At 42.8% G+C, this 20610-nt stretch overlaps 1 protein-coding gene across 1 annotated transcript in view; it reads left to right on the top strand.

Annotated features, from left to right (window-relative positions):
* The window catches only part of ABCA13 (ATP binding cassette subfamily A member 13), a 395455-nt gene that overhangs the window by 66185 nt on the left and 308660 nt on the right, over nucleotides 1-20610 (top strand). Inside the window, exons 12-16 of the mRNA XM_086697122.1 lie at nucleotides 88-188; nucleotides 1041-1208; nucleotides 2549-2754; nucleotides 4170-4309; nucleotides 18109-18223. Coding sequence (XP_086553248.1) covers nucleotides 88-188; nucleotides 1041-1208; nucleotides 2549-2754; nucleotides 4170-4309; nucleotides 18109-18223 — 730 coding nt within the window. The remainder of the gene's footprint in view (nucleotides 1-87; nucleotides 189-1040; nucleotides 1209-2548; nucleotides 2755-4169; nucleotides 4310-18108; nucleotides 18224-20610) is intronic.

The following is a 20610-nucleotide window of genomic DNA, read 5'->3' as shown; positions in this document are numbered from 1 at the left end:
TGTGTTATTCACAGCCCCGTGTAGACATCAGGCTTAGAGAAGCCCGTTTTAGGGGAGTGCTGATACATCAATTTGTCGACCTTACAGAAGTCCTCGTGTGCCTGGAGAGATCAGCCAACAGCTCCAAACTGGGCGGACCAGACCACCCGAAATTGGAAAAGGGCGAGTTCTTTTGGGAGCTGAAGCAGGTACAGCAGGGCACCGGCAGGCTTATAAATGGACAGTTTTGGTAAACCATTCAAGAACATCCTGCAGACTGCAGCTGTGCCCCTGCTGTGAGCTGTGCTAGCAAAATGGGCAAGGTTTCGAAGAACTTTGTTTTATTTTGATATGTTGACGGCTACAGAGTTTTTTAAATTTTAATTTAAATTTGTAAGTTTTTTAGATTTAAAATTTTTATCTGTTTTGAGAGAGAGAGAGGAGAGTGAGCAGGGGAGGGGCAGAGAGAGGGAGGGAGAGAGAGAATCCCAAGCAGACTCCACACTGTCAGCACAGAGCTTGATGCAGGGCTCGAACTCATGGACCGTGAGATCATGACCTGAGCTGAAATCAAGAGTTGGATGTTTAACTGACTGAGCCACCCAGGTGCACCGCTTTTTTTTTTTTTAAGACTTTATGAATTTATTTGTTTTTTAAATGTTTATTTTTGAGAAAAAGAGAAAGAGAGAGAGAGAGAGAGCACAGGTGGGAGACGGGAAGAGAAGAGGGAGAGAGAGAATCCCAAGCAGACTCCACACTGTCAGTACAGAGCCCGACACAGGGCTAGAACTCAGGGACCCTGAGATCATGACCTGAGCCACGGTGGGTGCTCAATCAACTGAGCCCCCCAGATGCTCCTAAAGACTTTATTTTTTAAGTAATCTCTACACCCACTGTGGGGCTTGAACTCACAACCCCGAGATCAGGAGTCATGTACTCTTCTGACTGACCCAGCCTGGAGCCCTAATTGCTATAGATTACTGGTTGTGGTTCCCCAGCCCTTTGAGGGTGAGTGTAAGCTTTTCTAAGTGTCCCCTCTCCCTCTCTTCTTTACCTTTCAGCTCTTGATGAAGGATACCGCCGACAGGTGCCTAAACGCCAGCTTGTCTGGGAGGGAGGCTTTCTTGTGTCCTGGTGTCTGGGAGGGCCTTGGGGGGCTGACGTGTCCCCAGGACTCCTTCAACAAGAGCAGCGTCTTAAACAAGCTACTGAGGTCAGCAGAGGACGCTGTAAGTAGCCACGGTCTGATCTTGTCCATGGATACCAATGGGCTTATTTTATTAAAAAAATTGTTTTTGAAATGTTTATTTATTTCGGAGAGAGACAGACACAGGACATGAGTGAGGGAGGGGCAGAGAGAGAAGGAGACACAGAATCCAAAGCAGGCTCCAGGCTCCGAGCTGTCAGCACAGAGTCCGACGTGGGGCTTGAACCCAAGAACCGCGAGATCATGACCTGAGCTGAATTCAGATGCTTAACCTACTGAGCCACCCACGTGCCCCATCCAATGGGTTTATTTTACAGGTTAGATCCTACATCCCGGATCCCGGCCACCCCTGCGTTCCGTCCCTGCTGTCTGGCCACACTAGGTGTTGTGTGCCATCCGTCTAGCCCAAATCTCCTCAATAGTAGGCGGGTTTCCCCAAGAGCACCCCGAACTTTCAGACCATGCTGCTCTGCTTCACTGGGTTCTGGGCTCCCCGTCCTGCTCTGTCCCTGGTTGCAAATGTGGAGATCGGGCGGAGGAGGGTCCTTGGGCATCATCGTCAACTTGGAGCTAAGGTGCTCTTCCCGAGTTCCTGCCCTTTGCCGAGCGCTCCAGACGTGGGGTGCAGGGTGGGGGGGCTCTTTGTTCGTAAAGCTGATTATGTCACCTGCAATCCATGTTGTTCTCACTGGGCACGAAAACTTATGACACCCTTCGCCTTTTGGTGTCAGGATTACCTGGTTCATTGTTTTCCTGTGGTGCCGCTCCAAGGCAAGGGTAGGGCTGGAATGCGCACATGCCCTTGTGCGTTTTGTTGGTTAATGGGAGCCAACGCTCAGCTTCTCTTAGTTGTGGAGCAGAGTGACAGGAGGCCGGTCCAGTAGGGGCCACAGGGGACTAGCTAACACGTGGGTCCCTTCTGCTCGATTCCTGGATGAACTTTGATTTTGGGGTCTCTTCGGTTGGACACGAGTCAAGACTCAAGTCTAGGACGGTTGCTTAGGTTATCAGACACCTGCAGGGCAAGGTCTTGGACTCACAGTCAAGAGAACCCTTGCTGGTGCGCCTGGGCAGCTCAGTTGGTGAAGCGTCCGACTTTGGCTCAGGTCATGATCTTGTGGTTCGTGGGTTTGAGCCCTGCGCCGGGCTCTGTGCTGATGGCTCAGAGCCTGGAGCTTGCTTCGGCTTCTGTGTCTCCCTCTCTCTCTGCCCCTCTCTGTCTCTGCTTCTCTCTCAAAAATAAATAAACACTAACAACAACAACAAAGGAACCCTTGGTAAGTGAGACTGGGTGGGGGCTGCCTCGCTGGTGCCCGCACTGGCCTTACTGGTGTATCACAAACATTCTCTTTTCCTGTGAAGGATCGCCTTTTGCGAGAACTCATCGCTGGGCTCACAGATACGCCAGTTTCGGTACCCGGAGGGTTTCTGGGCTGGCAGGAAGTGGAGACACAGCTGGCGGACATGGGCCTGTCCTGCACGCGGCTCTTCCGGGTGCTGGGAGCTGCCGGCTCACCTGGGAACAATGACTTTGCCGGTGACTGTGAGGACCAGCTTCTCGCCGCAGCGTAAGTTTGTGTGAGATGGGAAACCTGCGAACAGTTGGAAACCACGTGATTCCCACCCCTGCTTCTCTGAAGTGATGGATCAGCGTGGTGTGTTCTGCTTCTATGAATAGGGGGACGTATACATTTTGTTTAAATGTTTATTATTTATTCTTGAGAGAGAAAGAGACCGAGCTTGAGTGGGGGAGGGGCAGAGAGAGAGGGAGACACAGAATCCGAAGCAGCTCCAGGCTCCGAGCAGTCAGCACAGAGCCCGACACGGGGCTCAAACTCATGGACCGTGAGATCACGACCTGAGCTTAGTTAGGTGCTGAACCGAATGAGCCACCCAGGCGCCCCTTTTAATTTTTTTTTTTTTTTTTTAACATTTATTCATTTTTCAAAGTGAGAGATGCAGAGCGTGAGCAGGGGAAGGGCAGAGAGAGAGAGGGAGACACAGAATCCGAAGCAGGTTCCAGGCTCTGAGCTGTCAGCACAGGGCCTGACACGGGGCTCAAACCCAAGCACCTGAGATCATGACCTGAGCTGAAGTCAGACACTTAACTGACTGAGCCATCCAGACGCTCCTAATTTTTTGTTTTTATCTAAAGAAGTATTAACCTCTTTGGTACTTTTGGAAAGCATTTAAAAATACAAAATATCAAACAGTTCCTTTAATGTTTTGCCATTGGCTTAATCTTCCATGAGATTCTTAGCCTCCCAGAGGATGTCATATGTCTTTTTGTTTTTCTTTTGATTTGCTGTGTCTTACATTTCCTGTATTATTATGAAAGATTTTCCCTTTTTTTTTTTTAAGTTTATTTATGTATTTTAAGAGGGAGAGAGAGTGCAAGCAGAGGAGGGGCAGAGAGAGGGGGAGAGAGTCCCAAGCAGGGTCTTGATCCTGCAGAGTGCAAAGTGGTCTTGATCTTACGAACCGTGAGATCATGACCTGAGTCAAAATGTAGAGTCAGACACTTAATTGACTGAGCCACCCATGTGCCCCTTCCCTCGTTTTTCAAATCAGGGTGGGGCAATTCATAAGCAATAAAATACCTATCAAGAAAACTATTGCAAAAAAAAAAACAAACAAAACCATTGGGGAGCCTAGGTCACACAGTCGGTTGAGCGTCCGACTTCGGCTCAGGTCATGGTCTCGCAGTTCGTGGGTTCTAGCCCCACATGGGGCTCTGGGCTGACAGCTCAGAGCTTGGAGCCTGCTTTGGATTCTGTGTCTCCTTCTCTCTCTGCCCCTTCCCTGTTCTCTCACTCTCTCAAAAATAAACATTAAAAAAAAAACTATTGCAAAGGTTCTAATTTCTGACATGAGTGGACCGCCGGGCACTTGTGTACATTTGCGTTTGGATGAATTTATAACGATCTGTTTCTGGAAAACAGTGATCACATGTCAGCCTTCTCTGGATTCTTTTTGGTCGCAGGGTGTTTCATAGTCTGGAGCAGGTGCAGTTGTCCCTGGAAGAAACATCCTACTGGAAAGCCTTTGAGGGGTTTATCAGGAAGACCTGTGAACTGGTCCGTTACGTGAATGCGCCAGAAAGTGTCCAGAACGGTTTATCTGGTGAGTCCGTGGTTCTCCCTGCAGGCCCGTTGGAGCGCCCTTGAGCAATGTTGTTCCTAAGGGACACCCCTATTTAACAAAGGGGACCTAAACGCAGAGGCTGGCCAGGTACAATTTGCCATTGTGATGGCCACATTTGAGCCTCTGCCGTCCGTTATGGTGAGACCAGGGGTCCTGGTGTGATTGGTTATGCCAGAAGTTTCCGCTGGTGACTGGTTTTCCTCTCAGAACTGTCTCGGTTCAGCTGAGGAACGTGTGTGTGTGCAGACCAGGTGTGATGGTCCCCGAGGAGTGCAGATGTACCGCCCGTGGGGTCCTGTCACTCACCCTGCACACTGGGGAGAGCACCCCCCGTCCAGCCAGCTCCCCTCTTCCCGCACCGTCCTCAACACCAAAAATCCCCTCGAATATGGATTTTATGAATTTGTGGCTGCATCACCCCCAGGAAGTCATTCTCTTGTCCCTGAGAGTGACTGGGAAGACGCCACCAGGGTGGGGCTGGTGTTTCTGTGTCTGGCTGGTCCGCCTGGTCAGGAGCTGGTGGTCTGTGTCTGGCTCTCTTTGGGGACCGGCTTGCTCTGGTCGTCTGTGTGTTGTGCGCGCTCCAGCCTCCCCTCGGGACCCCTGCTGCTTCCACTTGGGGTGGGGAGGGGAGTATCCTGTTCCTTTCCTGTGGCCATGTCCACCTAATCTTTCCTTCCTCCCTCCTCAGATGGCTGGTTGTTTTTTTTTTTTTGCTTTTATTTAAATTCCATTTGGTTAACATACAGTGTAACATTAATTTCACGTGTGCAATGTAGTGATTCAATACCTGCATACATCACCCGGTGCTCATCACGTGTGCCCTCCCCCATCCCCATCGCCTGTTTCCCCCATCCCCCGGCCCTCCTCCCCTTTGGTGACCATCTGTTTGTTCTCTGCAGTTACGAGTCTATTTCTTGGTCTCTCTCTCTCTCTCTCCCCATGCTTGTTGTTTTGTTTCTTAAGTTCCACATAATGCATGAAATCATATGGTAATTGTCTTTCTCTGATGATCTATTTGGCTTAGCATTAAACTCTAGCTCCATCCATGTCCTTGCAAATGGCAGGATTTCATTCTTCTTGATGGCTGAGTAATATTCCATTAAATATATGTAAACCACATCTTTATCCATTCATCAGTCCACGGACATTTGGGCTTAGTCCATCATTTTGCTATTGTTGATAGTGCTGCTATGAATCTTTTTTATTTAAGTTCATTTTATTTATTTTGAGAGAGAGAGAGAGAGAGCACACATGCACACAAATGTTGGAGACGCAGAGAGAGAGCGTGAGAGAGAATCCCAAGCAGGCTCTGTGCTGTCATCCTCCTCCCACGAACCGTGAGATCATGACCTGAACTGAAATCAAGAGTTGGACATTTAACCAGCTGAGCCACCCAGGCACCCCGATAATGATGTTCTAAACATCGGGGTGCATGTGCCCCTTGATTTCTGTATTTTTGTATCTTTGGGGTAAATACCTAGTAGCGCAATTGCTGGATCGTAGGGTAGGTCTATTTTCTAAGTTTTTGAGGAATCTCTGTACTCAAACTGCTGCTTTTAGAGGCTGGCAGAGAACCCCCTCTCTGTGGGTGTCGGCATCAAACCCGCTGGCCACACGTTGGGTCTCTGATGTGCTGCAGGGCGCACTGAGCTCTGTACTTGGTGTGGCCTGGCTGGGCTGATGGCTAAGCCGCCTCGGTCAGGTGGATGTTCATCCTGTGCCGTAACTTCCGCGCCGTTACTTTGCCCTCCTTTTTATCGCCTGCTCCGGATCATTTCCAGAAACACAGGCTACAAGAGTGATATTCAGTATCAGTGGGAAGCCTGGGTCCGGAAGTCTCAATAGTGTTGAGAATCACCAACCTCTGTTGTGTTTCGTATGAATTGTTTCATCCAACCCTCATGTGAACCGTTGAGTTGGGTTCCATTTTGACTTCATTTTCAGATGGGAATATCGAGGCTCAGGATTATATCACAGAACTCCAGGTGTCAAAGGCAGGACACAGTTGTAGGAAGTCTTATTCTGGCCCTGTGGGCTTCACTTCTGTCTGGACAATCCTCAGTGGTGGGGGGTCATGCTGCCTGAAGGCGTGTTCCATTACAGAAACACAGCTTCTCAAACAACGGAGTTTTGTGGATTCTCTGTTCCTGTTTCATGGATTTTCCTGATTCATTTCCTATGTCGTGAATGTCCTGCTTTATCTTTATTATTTCCTTCTTTCTACCAAATTTAGTTTGATGTTTTTTTGCTAGCTTCTTGATTTTCAGGTTTTCTTCTTTTCTAATAACTGCTTTTAAGGCTATAAAGTTTCTTCCGTGCAAAGCTCTAATATATTCCACACAGCTAATATGTCATAGTTTTATTATCAATCAGTTTGAAATTTATTATGATTTCAGTGTTTTGCTTAATTTCCACTAACATGCCCCGTTTGGGGACATTTCGAGTTACTTCAAAAAAAAAACCCTCTGAATTTCTAGCCTAATTTAATGAAAGAACATACTCAATGTTTTAGTCTTGGGAATTTGTTGAGATATGCTTTATGGCTCAGGTGATTTTGCTAAATGTATGTGCTTTTCGAAAGAACGTCAGTTCTGTCGTTGTTGGGTGTAGTAGTTATAGGTATTAATTAGGTTTGTTAATCTTCTGTGGCTTACCTATTATCTGCCTGTTTTATCAGTTGCTGATAAAGAGGAGGTAAAATTTCCCACAGAGGTGGTAAATTTGTCTCTTTTCCTTTTAGCATTGTTAGTTTTGCTTTATGTCATTTAAGTTACATCATTAGGTACAAAAAGTTTGGAACTGACATATATTCTTATCAGATGGGCTCTTTTAACATTAGGGAATGATGCTTCCTTTTTTTCTCTAGCATTGTCTTTGCCTTAAAAAATATACATCATTGAAAAAAATATATGTACATTATTGGGGCGTCTGGGTGGCTCAGTTGGTTGAGCATCTGACTCTTGATCATGATCCCAGGGTCATGATACCAGGGTCGTGGGATCAAGCCCCACATTGGGCTCTGTGCTGAACTTGGAGGCTGCTTAAGATTCTCTCTCACTCTGGGGCACCTGGGTGACTCAGTTGGTTAAGTGTCCAACTTCAGCTCAGGTCATGATCTCATGGTTCACGAGTTTGAGCCCCAAATCGGGCTCTGTGCTGACAGCTCAGAGCCTGGAGCCTGCTTCAGATTCTGTGTCTCCCTCCCTCTCTGCCCCTCTTCTGCTCGAACTTTGTCTCTCTCTCTCTCTCTCAAAAATAAATAAAAAAAATGTAAAAAGAAGATTCTCTCTCTCTCTCTCTGCCTCTCTCCCCACTCTCTCTCTCTCTCTCTCTCAAATACATAAATACATTTGAAAAAATATACATCATTTGTATTGGTATTAATGTTAGTATTTGCTGTAGTCTGAATTCTCAGCTGGGATGTCACTGGGGTTAATTTACTCCTAAGTATTTTATTAATTTTGATGTTATTGTTAATGGACTTGTTTTCTTAATTTCCTTTCATTTTTTAAAAATACTTTGTTTACTTATTTATTTTTAATTTTATTTAAAGTTTATTTATTTATTTTGACAGAGAGAGAGAGAGAGAGAGAGAGAGAGAATGCATGGGGCAGGGACAGAGAGAGAGAGAGAGAGAGAGAGAGAATCCCAAGCTGGCTCCATGCTGTCAGTGCAGAGCCCGATGTGGGGCTAGATCTCACAAACCATGAGATTATGACTTGAGCCGAAGTCAAGAGTCGGGTGCTTAACTGATTGAGCCACTCAGGTGCCCCTAAAGGCTTTATTTTTAAGTAATCCCTATACCTAATGTTGGGCCCGAACTCATAACCCCACAATCAAGAGTCTCATTCTCTACTGACTGAGCAGCAAAGGGACTTTTAATTTCCTTTCCATATTATTCATTGTTAGTGTTTAAAAATGCAACTGATCTTTGCATGTTGATTATGAATCCTACAGCTTTGCTGAGTTTGTTTATTATTTCTACATGTTTTTTGGGTGGATGGGTGGAATATTTAGAATTTTCTATGTATAAGATAATGTCGTCTGCGAACAAGGATAATTTTACTTCTTCCTTTCCTATTTGAATATTTTCTATTTCTTTTTCTTGCCTAATTGCTATGGCTAGGACTTCCAGTACTATGTTGAATAGAAGTGGCCACGTCAGGCTCTGTGCTGACAGCTTGGAGCCTAGAGCTTGCTTCAGATTCTGTCTCTCTCTCTCTCTTTGTCCCCTCCTTCCCCGAAATAAATTAACATTAAAAAAAAGTAAAAAAAAAAAAAAAGAAGAAGAAGAAATGGCAAAAGGGATCTCTCTCTCTCTACTTTTTTTTCTGTCTTTTTTTCTGTCCTTTTTTTCCTTTATGGTATAGTCTGGACAGTTCTCTCTGACTTATTTTCTAGTTCACTGATCCTTTCTTAAGAATGCATTTCATCCACCATTAAGCTTAGTCATTGACTTCTCAATTTCAGTTATTGCAATAAGTTCTAGAGTTTCAATTTGATATTTTTATAAGTTTTATTAAAAAAACATGCCTGATAACTCCAATAATTGGATCTCTTGAGTATCTATTTCTATTGTGTGAATTTCTTCTTTGTATCACTTCTTATGTTTTTTATGTACTTATTTTTCAATGTTTATTTTTGAGAGAAAGAGAGTGAGTGAGCAAGGGGCAGAGAGGGGGGCGGACAGAGGATCCAAAGCAGTCTCTGTGCTGACAGCAGAAAGCCCGATGTGGGGCTCAAACTCAAGAACTGTGAGATCATGACCTGGGCTGAAGTCCACTGAGCCCCCAGGTGCCCCTATGTGCTTGGTTTTGACTCTATTCCAGACATTATGTATTAAAAGTTATGGAGATAATTTGATACTCTGGATGTTTTCCATCCTTCAGATAGGCTTTTTGTTTGTTTGGTTGTTTATTTCAACAGGCAGTTAGAGTGGGGGGCATTTCACCTTAATTCAGCTGGAAGCTGCCTCATTTTTTTTGAAGCCTGGTGTCAGTGTCTGTGAGATCTCACCTGTTTCTCGTCTGTTCTTACTGCTAGAATGTAGACCTTTGAGTTCCCAACATGACGCTGTGGTGTTGACCAAAGACATTGTTTCCTTCCTGGCCCTGAATTCCAATTTCTCTCCTTGTTTTGTGAGACTTTGGAAAGTCCCGTTCACTTCTCAGCCCCTTAGCCCTTGCCTTTGTTTTTGGAAGGAGCCGTGGCCTTGGATGGAGAAGTGGCTTTAGGGGGCTTCATTTCACCTGCCTTTTGGATCCGGGCCCCACAAATACTCATGGCCTTGAAAGTTGTCTGATGCCTTCAACGACTTTAAAAATCTTTAAAATACATGATCTATCTTTTCTAGATGTTTCTAGTGGAAAGGTTGGGCTAATACCGTCTGGCCCTGCCATCTGCAGAACTGCCCATTCTTGTTCTTGTTCAAGGCTGGTGTGCGTGTCCCCAGCCCGTGGATGACAGAGCAAGGCTTCCGCCTGTGGCTTGCGGTTGAGTCCTGGCAAGCTCTTGGGGGGTGAAGAGTGAGCTGGTAAAGGACTTGGATGTTGGAGGCAACCTGGTTAGTTTCATGCCTTGGCTCTGCCACCGACTGGCCATCAGGTTGGGAATTTCAGCTTTGTCACCCATAAGTGGGCACAATCATATGAGGACTTAACAAGTGACTTCTTAGCAGAGTGTGTGAAGTGTGTTGCATGTGAAGCACACTGAAGAATAAACATTAAAGTGTGTGTTCCCTGGTGTGCCGGGAGCGCGCTCTTTTGCATCAGGCGCCGTAGGGGAAAGTGCTTCCACAAGGCAGAAGCAATCCATTCAGGGGCGTGAGTTCAGAATCCACCTTTCGAGGAGGAGATTTTTTTCTAATTTAATTTTTAGTTGTATCAAATTAATACTTAGAATAAGGTTAAAAGGTCAAGTATGGGACACAATGAAGACAGAGGTCCTCTTTTCAACTCTCTCGCATTCCAGTGAGGCAACCTCATTCAGCTCGGCATTTTGATCTGTGTCTTTCTAAATACTGTGCCTGACCTATAAATGCTTGATTTTTTAAATAGTGAGCTACTGTTTGTTGGCTTCCCACACGGAAGGTGAGGACTACTCCTTCTTTTTTCTTTTTTTAAAGACTTCATTTTTTAAATAATCTCTACGCCCAACGTGGGGCTCGAACTCACCACCTCGAGATCAAGAGTTGCATATTCTACCGATGGAGCCAGATGGGGGCTGGCTACTCCTTCTATGTGTCCCTCTTTTCCATATGGGTTTATTTCCCCATCTTACCAATGTGGTTTTATCACATTCTGGCTAATTCAACACGAAGGGTTTAGGGAGCTAGTTCCACGTGAATAGTGCTCGTGTCTCAACCGTGTGGCAAATCGTGAATACGTACGCTTTCTTGTATGCCATTTTGTCTTTCCTGAGTTGATGATTGTCTCGTCCTTTCCATCTGCGAGGTTTTACCTCTTGGACATTCGGCCCAAGTTTTCGAAACCTGTCAAATAATAGCAATATGGTCAAAAATATGAGCTGGTCCATACATGTCCTCTTTTTTGGTCCTTTTGGCTTCACCCTCTTTGGTCTTTGTGTTTGGTTTTTGTAGTTTGGTGGTCCTCAAGGACTGGGCATCCCTTCCTGGGAATTCCTTTGCCTTTATCCCTTTGCTTTTCTGTGTTGGAAGCCTGCTACCTGCGTCTCATGTTTTCTCTTTCTTGGTTTGCTGTCTTGTTCTAGACAAGCGGCCTGGCGGGGGTGATGGAGGGGATGTGGGTCCGCATTCCTCTTTGTTCACAGTGTCGTCCAATCTATTCTCAGTCCCCCTAGCCCTGCGCCCCCTGTCAAAGTCATGTGCAAACGCTTGTCCCTCCGGCGCAGGGGACTTGTGGGCTTTCCGCAATGAAGGTCTGCTCCCCTCTCCTCGTCCTCTCCCTCTGCAGGCGGGAGCTGAAACCCCTGCTTCTCCGCCAATGCTGAGGCCTCTTGTCCACTTCCTTTCCTGCTTCTTGGTGCCGATCGCTCCCATCGGCTGCTGCTCTCTTTCTCCTCTTCCTATCCACGGGATTACTCACTGTGTTCTCTGCTACCATTTCAGGGATGCTTTGGGAACGAATAGAAATGAATGCGTGTGTCCAACCTTCCATGTCGTCAGGGAAAACCTTGGACAGGTACCCTGGAGGTGGTCCAGAAGAGGCTCGATGTCTGCTGAGCTAGGCTGTTGTAAAGCTCAATGGCTACAAGGATGTGGATCACTGTTAACCAGAGATCCCAGGGCTAGATGGAAAGTCTCAAGAGAGTTCTGGTTAGCGGGGAGATGGACGGTCTAGACACGGGTGTCAGCTCAGGGTGCTGGGGCACAGAGCAGGTGATGACAAGTAACGAGCAGGACGTGAGTTGTTTGCACTTAGAGAGTGTGGAGAATTTGGCGGGTAGAAAACTATGAGGGAAAAGGGGTCAAATTCTTTAAAAAAAATTTTTTTTTAAGTTTATTCATCTTTGAGAGACAGGGAGAGACAGAGCACGAGCGGGGAAGGGGTAGAGAGAGGGAGACACAGAATCCAAAGCAGGCTCCAGGCTCCGAGCTGTCAGCGTGGAGCCCAACACGGGGCTCGAACCCACAAACTGTGAGATTGTGGCCTGAGCTGAAGTCGGCTGCTTAACTGACTGAGCCACCCAGGTGCCCCGGACTTGGACGGATGGCTCTTGGAGGCCGATGAGCTCGTAGCAAACATTGCTTCTGGTGCAGAGTTTAGTGAGCAGGTCACTTGGGCTTCCATTGTAACCGGTTTTCTCCTTGGGAAAACAGGGATTATCTGGCCTGCTTTATCGGGTTCTTATGAGGACTAAATCAGATAATGTGTGTAAATGGCTAGCACGGGACTTGTAGGCCATTGCGTGAGACATTCCTTTCCTTCCGCACAGAAATGAGTGCCAGCATTATAATGAGTCACAGACAGCAGCCACGGAGTGGACTCTCGTGGATTATGTTTTCTTCTTTTGTTTAGAAAACTTGTTCGACGTGGCTTGGTTTTTTGGTAGCATTACCCTTTCGAAAATCTGTTATGAATCACACACGCCCGTGCTGATTTTCACGATTGTTACTACCTTCCTTTTCCCTGTGTGATTTCGCTTGTGAAATAGATGCCAGAAAGGTTAAATTACTTGCCTCAAATTAGGATTTCTTTCTTTTTTTAATGTTGATTTATTTTTTTTATTATTAAAAAAAATTTTTTTTAACGTTTATTTATTTTTGAGACAGAGAGAGATAGAGCATGATCGGGGGAGGGTCAGAGAGAGAGGGAGACACAGAATCCGAAACAGGCTCCAGGTTCTGAGCTGTCAGCACAGAGCTCGACGTGGGGCTCAAACCCACGAACTGTGAGATCGTGACCTGAGCTGAAGTCGGACGCTTAGCCGACTGAGCCACCCAGGCGCCCCTGATTTGTTTATTTTGAGACAGGGAGAGTGCATGAATGAGCAGGGGTGGCACAGAGAGAGGGGGAGAGAGAGGACCCCAAGCAGGCTCAGAACCATCAGCGCAGAGCCCAATGCGGGGCTCGATCTCACGAACTGTAAGATCATGACCTGAGCCGAAATCAAGAGTTGGATGCTTAACCGACTCAGCCAACCAGGTGCCCCGAGAGAGAGAGAATGTTAAGCAGGTTCCACACCCAGTGCAGAGCCCAACTTGGGCTCGATCCCAGGACCCTGGGATCATGAGCTGAGCCGAAATCAAGTCGAATGCTCCACTGACTGAGCCACCCAGTCGCCCCAGCAACTATAACTTTTAAATTAGGTCTACGATGAATTCTGAGATAATTTTTGTATATGATGTTGGTGTACACTGAGTATTATTTTTTTGCATATGGAGATCCAATTGCTTCGGAAAGATTTGTTGTGAAGATTTTCTCCACTGAATTATCTCTGTCCCTTTGTTAAGTAAATTACTCACATGAATGGGTCTTTTCTGCCTCTTCTGTTCCAGGGGTGTGTTTGTTGGTCTCTATGCCAATATCACACGACCTCGATTAGCGAAGTTTTAATTTTTGAGTTTTATTGATGTAAGTACTCTTATTTCTATATGTCAGTTATCCATTTATTTAAATAATCTCTAATTTCTACTTAGACATGAACTAACCTCTAATCTCTACACTCAGTTGAGTGTAATATAATAACAATAAGCCAGGTGCCCCTGATTCTTATAGTTTTAGTGTAAGTCTTAGCATCAGTGTTAGCCTTCCTACTTTGTTCTTTTAAAAAATTGTTTTAGGGGCGCCTGGGTGGCTCAGTCGGTTAAGCGTCCGACTTCGGCTCAGGTCATGATCTCGCGGTTCGTGAGTTCAAGCCCCGCGTTGGGCTCTGTGCTGACAGCTCGGAGCCTGGAGCCTGTTTCAGATTCTGTGTCTCCCTCTCTCTCTCTGACCCTCCCCCCGTTCATGCTCTGTCTCTCTCTGTCTCAAAAATAAATAAACGTTAAAAAAAATTTAAAAAATTGTTTTAGGGACGCCTGGGTGGCTCAGTTGGTTAAGCTCCAACTCTGGATTTTGGCTCAGGTCATTATCTCTTGCAGTTGATGAGATCAAGCCCTGAGTAGGGCTCTGCATTGACAGCACAGAACCTCTTTGGGATTCTGTCTCTCCTCTCTCTCCACCCCTTCCCCTGCTCACACACACTCTCTCTCAAAATAAATAAATAAACAATTAAAAAAATAAAATCTTTGAAAAAATTGTTTTAGCTATTCTAGGTCATCTGAATTTTAGAATCTGCCTCTCGGTTTCTCAAAATTCTGTTGGAATTTAAACCAGGATTGAGTTGACTCTCTGGATAAATTTAGGGAGAATGACTTCTTAACTACACGTAGTCTTCTGATTCATGAGCACCGTGTATCTCTCCATTTGTTTATGTCTTATTTATTTTCTTCTTTTAAAATTTCTTAATGTTTATTTATTTTTGAGAGAGAGAGAGGCAGAGCATGAGCAGGAGAGGGGCAGAGAGAGAGGGAGACACAGAATCCAAAGCAGATGCCAGGCTCTGAGCTGTCAGCACAGAGCTTGATGTGGGGTTTGAACGCACGAGCCACGAGATCATGACTTGAGCCAAAGTCAGTCGCTTAACTGACTGAGCCACCTAGGGCCCCGGTTTTCTGTTAGTAATTTCGTTGTAGTACTCTTCAAATCTTTTCTCAGGTTATCCCTATGTATTTAACATTTTTGAAGCTTTTGAGATGCTACATTGAGATGCATAACTAGGATAAGTAAGCCCCCCTTGATAAGATATTTTACCTTTTCATATATTGTTGGATTCAATTTGCTAAAATTTTGTCTAACATTTTGCATTTGTTCCATGAGGGATGCTAGACTGTAGTTTTCTTTTCCTTTGATGTCTTTGTCTTATTTTGGTATCAAGGAAATCCTGGCCTCATAGAATAAGTTGAGAAGTTTCCTCTCCTTTCCAATTTCCTGGAGGAATTTGTGTAGAATTGATATTATTTCTCCCTTTAACATTTGGTAGAATTTAGTAGTGAAGCCATCCCAGCCTTTAGTTTTTTCGTGGGAAGGTTTTTAAACTATACATTCAATTTCCTTAATAGGACTATTCAGGTTATCGGTTTCTTCCTGAGTAAGCTCTGGAAGAATGTGTCTTCCAATGAACTTGTCTCTGCCATGTAAATTGTCCACTTTAGTGTCATAGTGTTTTCTTCCTGCTATTCCATTATTATTCTCTTTTAAAAGATATATTTTTTTAAAAGATTTTATTTTTAAGTAATCGCTACACCCAACATGGGGCTCAAACTCCCGACCTTGAGGTCAAGAGTTGCACGTTCTTCTGACCGAGCCATCAGGTGCCCCCCTTATTATTCTCTTAATATTATCGAATCTGTAGTAATATCACCTCTCATACTTGTTCTCGGTAATTTGTGCCTTTCTTTTTTTCTTGATCACTTTGCTTTAGAGGGTCATCAATACTATTGATCTCAAAGAAATAGCCTTTGGCTTTGTTAATTTTTCTGCAATATTTTCCTTTATTCTATTTCCTTAGTTTTCACTTTGATCTTTACTTTTTTCTTTATTCTACTTACTTTAGGTTTAACTAACTTATTCTTTTAATATTTATTTATTTATTTTGAGAGAGAGAGAGTGAGCAGGGGAGAGGCAGAGAGAGAGAGAATCCCAAGCAGGTTCCTTGCTGTCAGCACAGAGCCTGACATGGGGCTCAATCCCATGAAAATCAAACTGAAATCAAGAGTCAGATGCTTAACTGACTGAGCCACCCAGGCACCCCGGGTTTCACTGACTTTCTAGTTTCTTACCACAGAAGTGGAGGTCATTGATTTGAGACCTTTATACTTTTCCAGTGTAGGTGTTTAATGTATAAATTTCTCCTTGAGTACTTTTTTAGTCATATCCAACAAATACTGCCATTTGGTTCTCTGATTTTTATTCAGTTTTAAAATACTTTTTCATTTACCTTTTGATTGCTTTTTGGATCCATGAGTTATTTCAAAGTGTGTTATTTAGTTTCCAAATAGTTGGGATCTTCCAGATACATGTCTGTTAATTGATTTCTAATTTAATTGGTCAGTGAACATTCTTTATATGACTAGAATCCTTTTAAGTCTTACTGAGCTCTGTTGTTTGGTCTAGAATATGGTCTGGCATGGCAAATGTTCTGTATGTACTTGAGAATATGTATCACGTTGTTGGCTGGGGTGTCTTAGCTAAATGTCAGTTGGATCATGTTGGTTCATGGTGTTCTACAGATCCGTGTCCTTGCTGATGTTTTTTTTGTCTTCCTGTCATATCAGTTATCGGAGGGCGTGTTGGGATCTCTGACGATCACTGTGGGTTTGTTGATTTCTCCTCGTACTTTATATTGGTTTTTGTTTCATGTGCTTTGTATCGCTTCTCGGCCTTTTGGCTAAGATGTTTCATGTGCTCTGAGGCTCTGTTATAATGCCCATGAACATTTAGAACTACTCTGTCTTGATTCCTTGATGCCTTAGCAATATAAAGTTACAGTGATATTATCATCGAAGTCTACTTTAGTGCTTTCTTTTGCTTTGTGATAGGGTGGTATGTCTCTTCTGTCCTTTTACTTTTATTTATGTCTTTCATTTCAAGTGCATTTTCATAATGCAACATACAGTTGGGTCTGGTTTTATCCATTCTGAAAAGTTTTGCCTTTTTTTTTTAATGTTTGCTTAATTTTGACAGCGACATCAAGGGAGAGGCAGAGAGAGAGGGAGACAGAGTATGTGAAGCGGGCTCCATGCTGACAGCAGAGAGCCCGATCCAAGGCTTGAACTCACAAACTGTGAGATCATGACCTGAGCCAAAATCACTCAGCCAAAATATCCACTCAGGCCTCTGCCCATTTTCAAGTCAGATTTTTTGTTGTTGTTGAGTCGTATGAGTTCTTTATATGTTTTGGATATTAGCTCCCTATTGCGAATATCATTTGCAAGTATTGTCTCCCATTCAGTAGGTTGCCTCTTTGTTTTGTTAGTGATTTCCTTTGCTGTGCAAAAGCTTGTTAGTTTGATGTAGTCCCAATAGTTTATTTTTGCTTTTGTTGCCCTTGCCTGAGGAGACAGATCCAAAGAAATACTGCTCAGAGCTATGTCCAAGAGTTTACTGCCTCTGTTTTCTGTCAAGGGTTTTATGGGTTCAGGTCTCACATTTAGATCTTCGGTGCAGTTTGAGTTTATTTTTGTGTGTGGTGTAAGAAAGTGGTGCAGGTGCATTCTTTGGCATATAGCTGTCTGCTGTGCCCTACCCCATTTACGGAAGATACTGTCTTTTCACTATCGTGTACTCTTGTGTGCTTTGTTATAGATTAATTGGCTATAGAAGCATGGGTTTATCTCTGAGGTCTCTATTCTGTTGATTGATCTATGTGTCTGCTTCTGGGCAGTACCACCCTCTTTCGGGGCAGTTTTGATTGATTATTTTTTCTCCTAAGTCTGGGTCACGTTTTTCTGCTTCTTTGCATGCCCGGTGATTTTTGATTGGATGCCAAACATTTTGAGGTTTGCCTTGTTTCCTGCTTGCCATTCTGTTTTTCCTATGTTCTTGAAAACAGTTTGATCCTTTCGGATTTTGCTTTTAAGGTTTGTTAGGACTGGAGCGACACTCGGTGCGGTTGCAAATATTCCCCAGGACTGAGGCGAGACTCATCGTGCGTCTTGTACTCATTGTCTCATGAGATTGTGGATTGTTCCGGTCCGGCTGATGGAAAGAGAATTTGTTCCTGGCCCATGTGATCCCCGGATACTTTTCCGGAATCCTTTTGGGTGGATCTTTGCCTGGTCTCCGGGTGCTTTGTCACCTGCATGCACTGGTTTGTCCTCAGCTGGATAGTTGAAGGAGGCAGACAGCGGGGGCTCCATCTATATGTCTCTGTCTTTCCTGGGAGTCTGTTCTGTGTATCTGTGCCGTCTTCCGGACTCTAACCTTCATCCCCTCTGCTCAGGGCGCCTGACAGTTCCAGCTCAGTTCCACCTCCTGTGTCATGGCCTGGATGCTCTCCTTAAGGCAATAGACAGGATAATCATGGGTCTTACCTTGTTTATTTTCTGTCTTCTATGGATCACTGTCTCCATTGCTTGACGGCCAGGGATAGTTGGTGTTGGCCAGAAGTGGGAGCCAGATCACAAGGATTTCTAACCCTTCTTTGTTATATTTTCAAACACATTAACTGAACCACTATAGTCTTTTTTGCTTTGGCAGATTTGACTGTTGTTTCCAACTTGAGATCGATATATGAAATGCCTTTCTATTTAGCTTTCTCTGAGGAATCTCCTTGTCACGAAGAAAACATGGACTGGGAAATCATCACTGATAATTATTTTGACTTTTTGAGTAACTTACTCAAGTCTCCAGCTGCTTCCATAGCCAGGTAAGTTTTCAGAACCCAATTTCCAGGTTTCTATGTAACTATTACCTGAAGACAAGCAGAATCTAGTTGTAGGAAATGCTTTTGCTTTAGAATGTGAGCTCCTTATTTGGCTACTGAACAGTGTTTCATATTAGGTGTTCAATAAACATTTGCTCCATAGAGTGTATATGACTCATGTTTCCACGGATTTTGAAAAGAAAAACAGATGAAAATAGTAAAATTGTCTCTGAAAAGCATGAGTTACAATAGATACCCCAAAAAGTGCAATCTTTGGAAAATAGTCTCATCTAGTTGCCTGCTTGGGTCATGGCATCAGTGATTTAAGATTCTGGTAGTTTTGGAGACTTTTGAGGAGAGAAGTGATCTTTGGAATTAAATCTACCAGATTATATGCTATCCTGCTACTTTGACATATGCATTGTGGTAGAAATTTTTATGTATAATTATGGATATTTTATATAGTTTATTTCTCTAATTTTTACAAGACCAGTGCTCTAACCACTGAGCTATGGAGCCCATTTCTCTAATTTTTAAAAACATGAGTCTTTCATTTTATTTATTTATTATTACTTAAAATTTTTTTTAATGTTTATTTTTGAGAGAGAGAGAGAGAAAGACAGAGCATGAGTGGGGAAAGGGCAGAGAGAGAGGGAGACACAGAATCGGAAGCAGGCTCCAGGCTCCGAGCTGTCAGCACAGAGCCCGACGTGGGGCTTGAACTCACAAACTATGAGATCAAGACCTGAGCCGAAGTCAGACGCTTAACTAAGTCACCCAGGTGCCCCTATTTATTTATTATTTTTAAGTAAGCTCTACACTCAATGTGGGACTTGAACTCACAACCCTGAGATCAAGAGTCGCCTACTCTACTGACTGAATCTGCCGGGTGCCCTGAATATTATGTACAGTTTAAAGCACACTTTATTGTTCATGGGTGTGCTGGGAAGAGATGGGACAGAAGCTTTGCATTAGAGCATAGCTTTCAGACTCAGGAGTGGAACCTATTCTATGAAGTTTGCTAAAAATACAAATTCCCAGAAGCGCTAGACATTGACTGTGTGTAGGAACCAGGTTTCTGTAGATTTAAGAAATTCTCCAGGTGCACAGCAAAATTCAAGAGCCGTTCTTCAACATTTCTCTGGACCTAGGAACTGTCACTCCCAAGAAACTTTTAAATCTCGGGGGTTAGTGGACCAAGGAGGAAGAGCACAGGACACACCCCCGAGAGAGTCAGTCCCTTGTTCAGTTTGGATTTACAATACCTTACTCTCCGGAAAGTCTCAAATATTTAGATGCCCTAGAAAGACAGCAGTAAACCTCGTCTGTCTATGCTCCGAGGGCATGTTTCATTTTATAGCTGTAGACCCAGAGCAGCTGGCATAGTATCTGTCATGATAGATGCTCGGTAACTGGATGTTGACCTAATGAATGAGTGAAGAAATAAAAATAAGGATGGACATTAATCGTGATGGGTATGAAGAGTACTGGGCCTGGAAATAGAAACCCTGGGCCATGTCCTGTTCCAGCCGTATAATCATATAAAAATAAATATAGATTTATAACAAATATATAAATATATATTTGTGTATATATATTCATTATATATTTATGTTATATAGTATATTTATATGTATGTATTATAATATATATTACATATAATATATAATAATAAGTATATATAAATATATTATATATTAAATGTAAAATATATATAATATATATAAATTATATATAATATATTAAAAAATATATAAATTATATATAATATATAAATATGTATAAGTTATATATATAAACATATATAAATTATATATAAATTATATAATATATAAATACACATAAATTATATATAAATTATGTACAATATATAAAAACATATATAAATTATATATAATATATAAATTATATAAATTATATGATATATATAAATATATGTAAATAAATATATAAATATATAACATATATTTAATATATAATATAAATATATATAATTTGTATAATATATAAATAATATATATAATATAGATATATATAATTGTATAATATATAAATAATATATATTATAATAAATATTTATTATAATATATTATATATTGTAATAAATATAAATATGAATATAATACAGATATAGATATAAATATAAATAAATAAATATTTATATAAATATAAATATAAATATATTTATAAATATAAATTTGTATAGATATATAAATATAGACACAGATATAAATATAAATCATATAAATATATATAAAGTGGACAGGTAGCTCCTGAGTTAATGGAAGTTAGTACATTTCCCAAGTGAGGACTTCTATTTATTTATATTTATTGAAAAACATTTTTAACGTTTATTCATTCATTTATTTATGTAAAAATGTTTAATGTTT

Source organism: Puma concolor, chromosome A2 (assembly GCF_028749965.1).
Source record: "Puma concolor isolate L17-30 chromosome A2, mPumCon1.1.hap2, whole genome shotgun sequence".
NCBI lineage: Eukaryota > Metazoa > Chordata > Mammalia > Carnivora > Felidae > Puma > Puma concolor.
The sequence above is the reverse complement of the archived record's forward strand: the minus strand, read 5'-3'. Positions and strand labels throughout refer to the sequence as shown.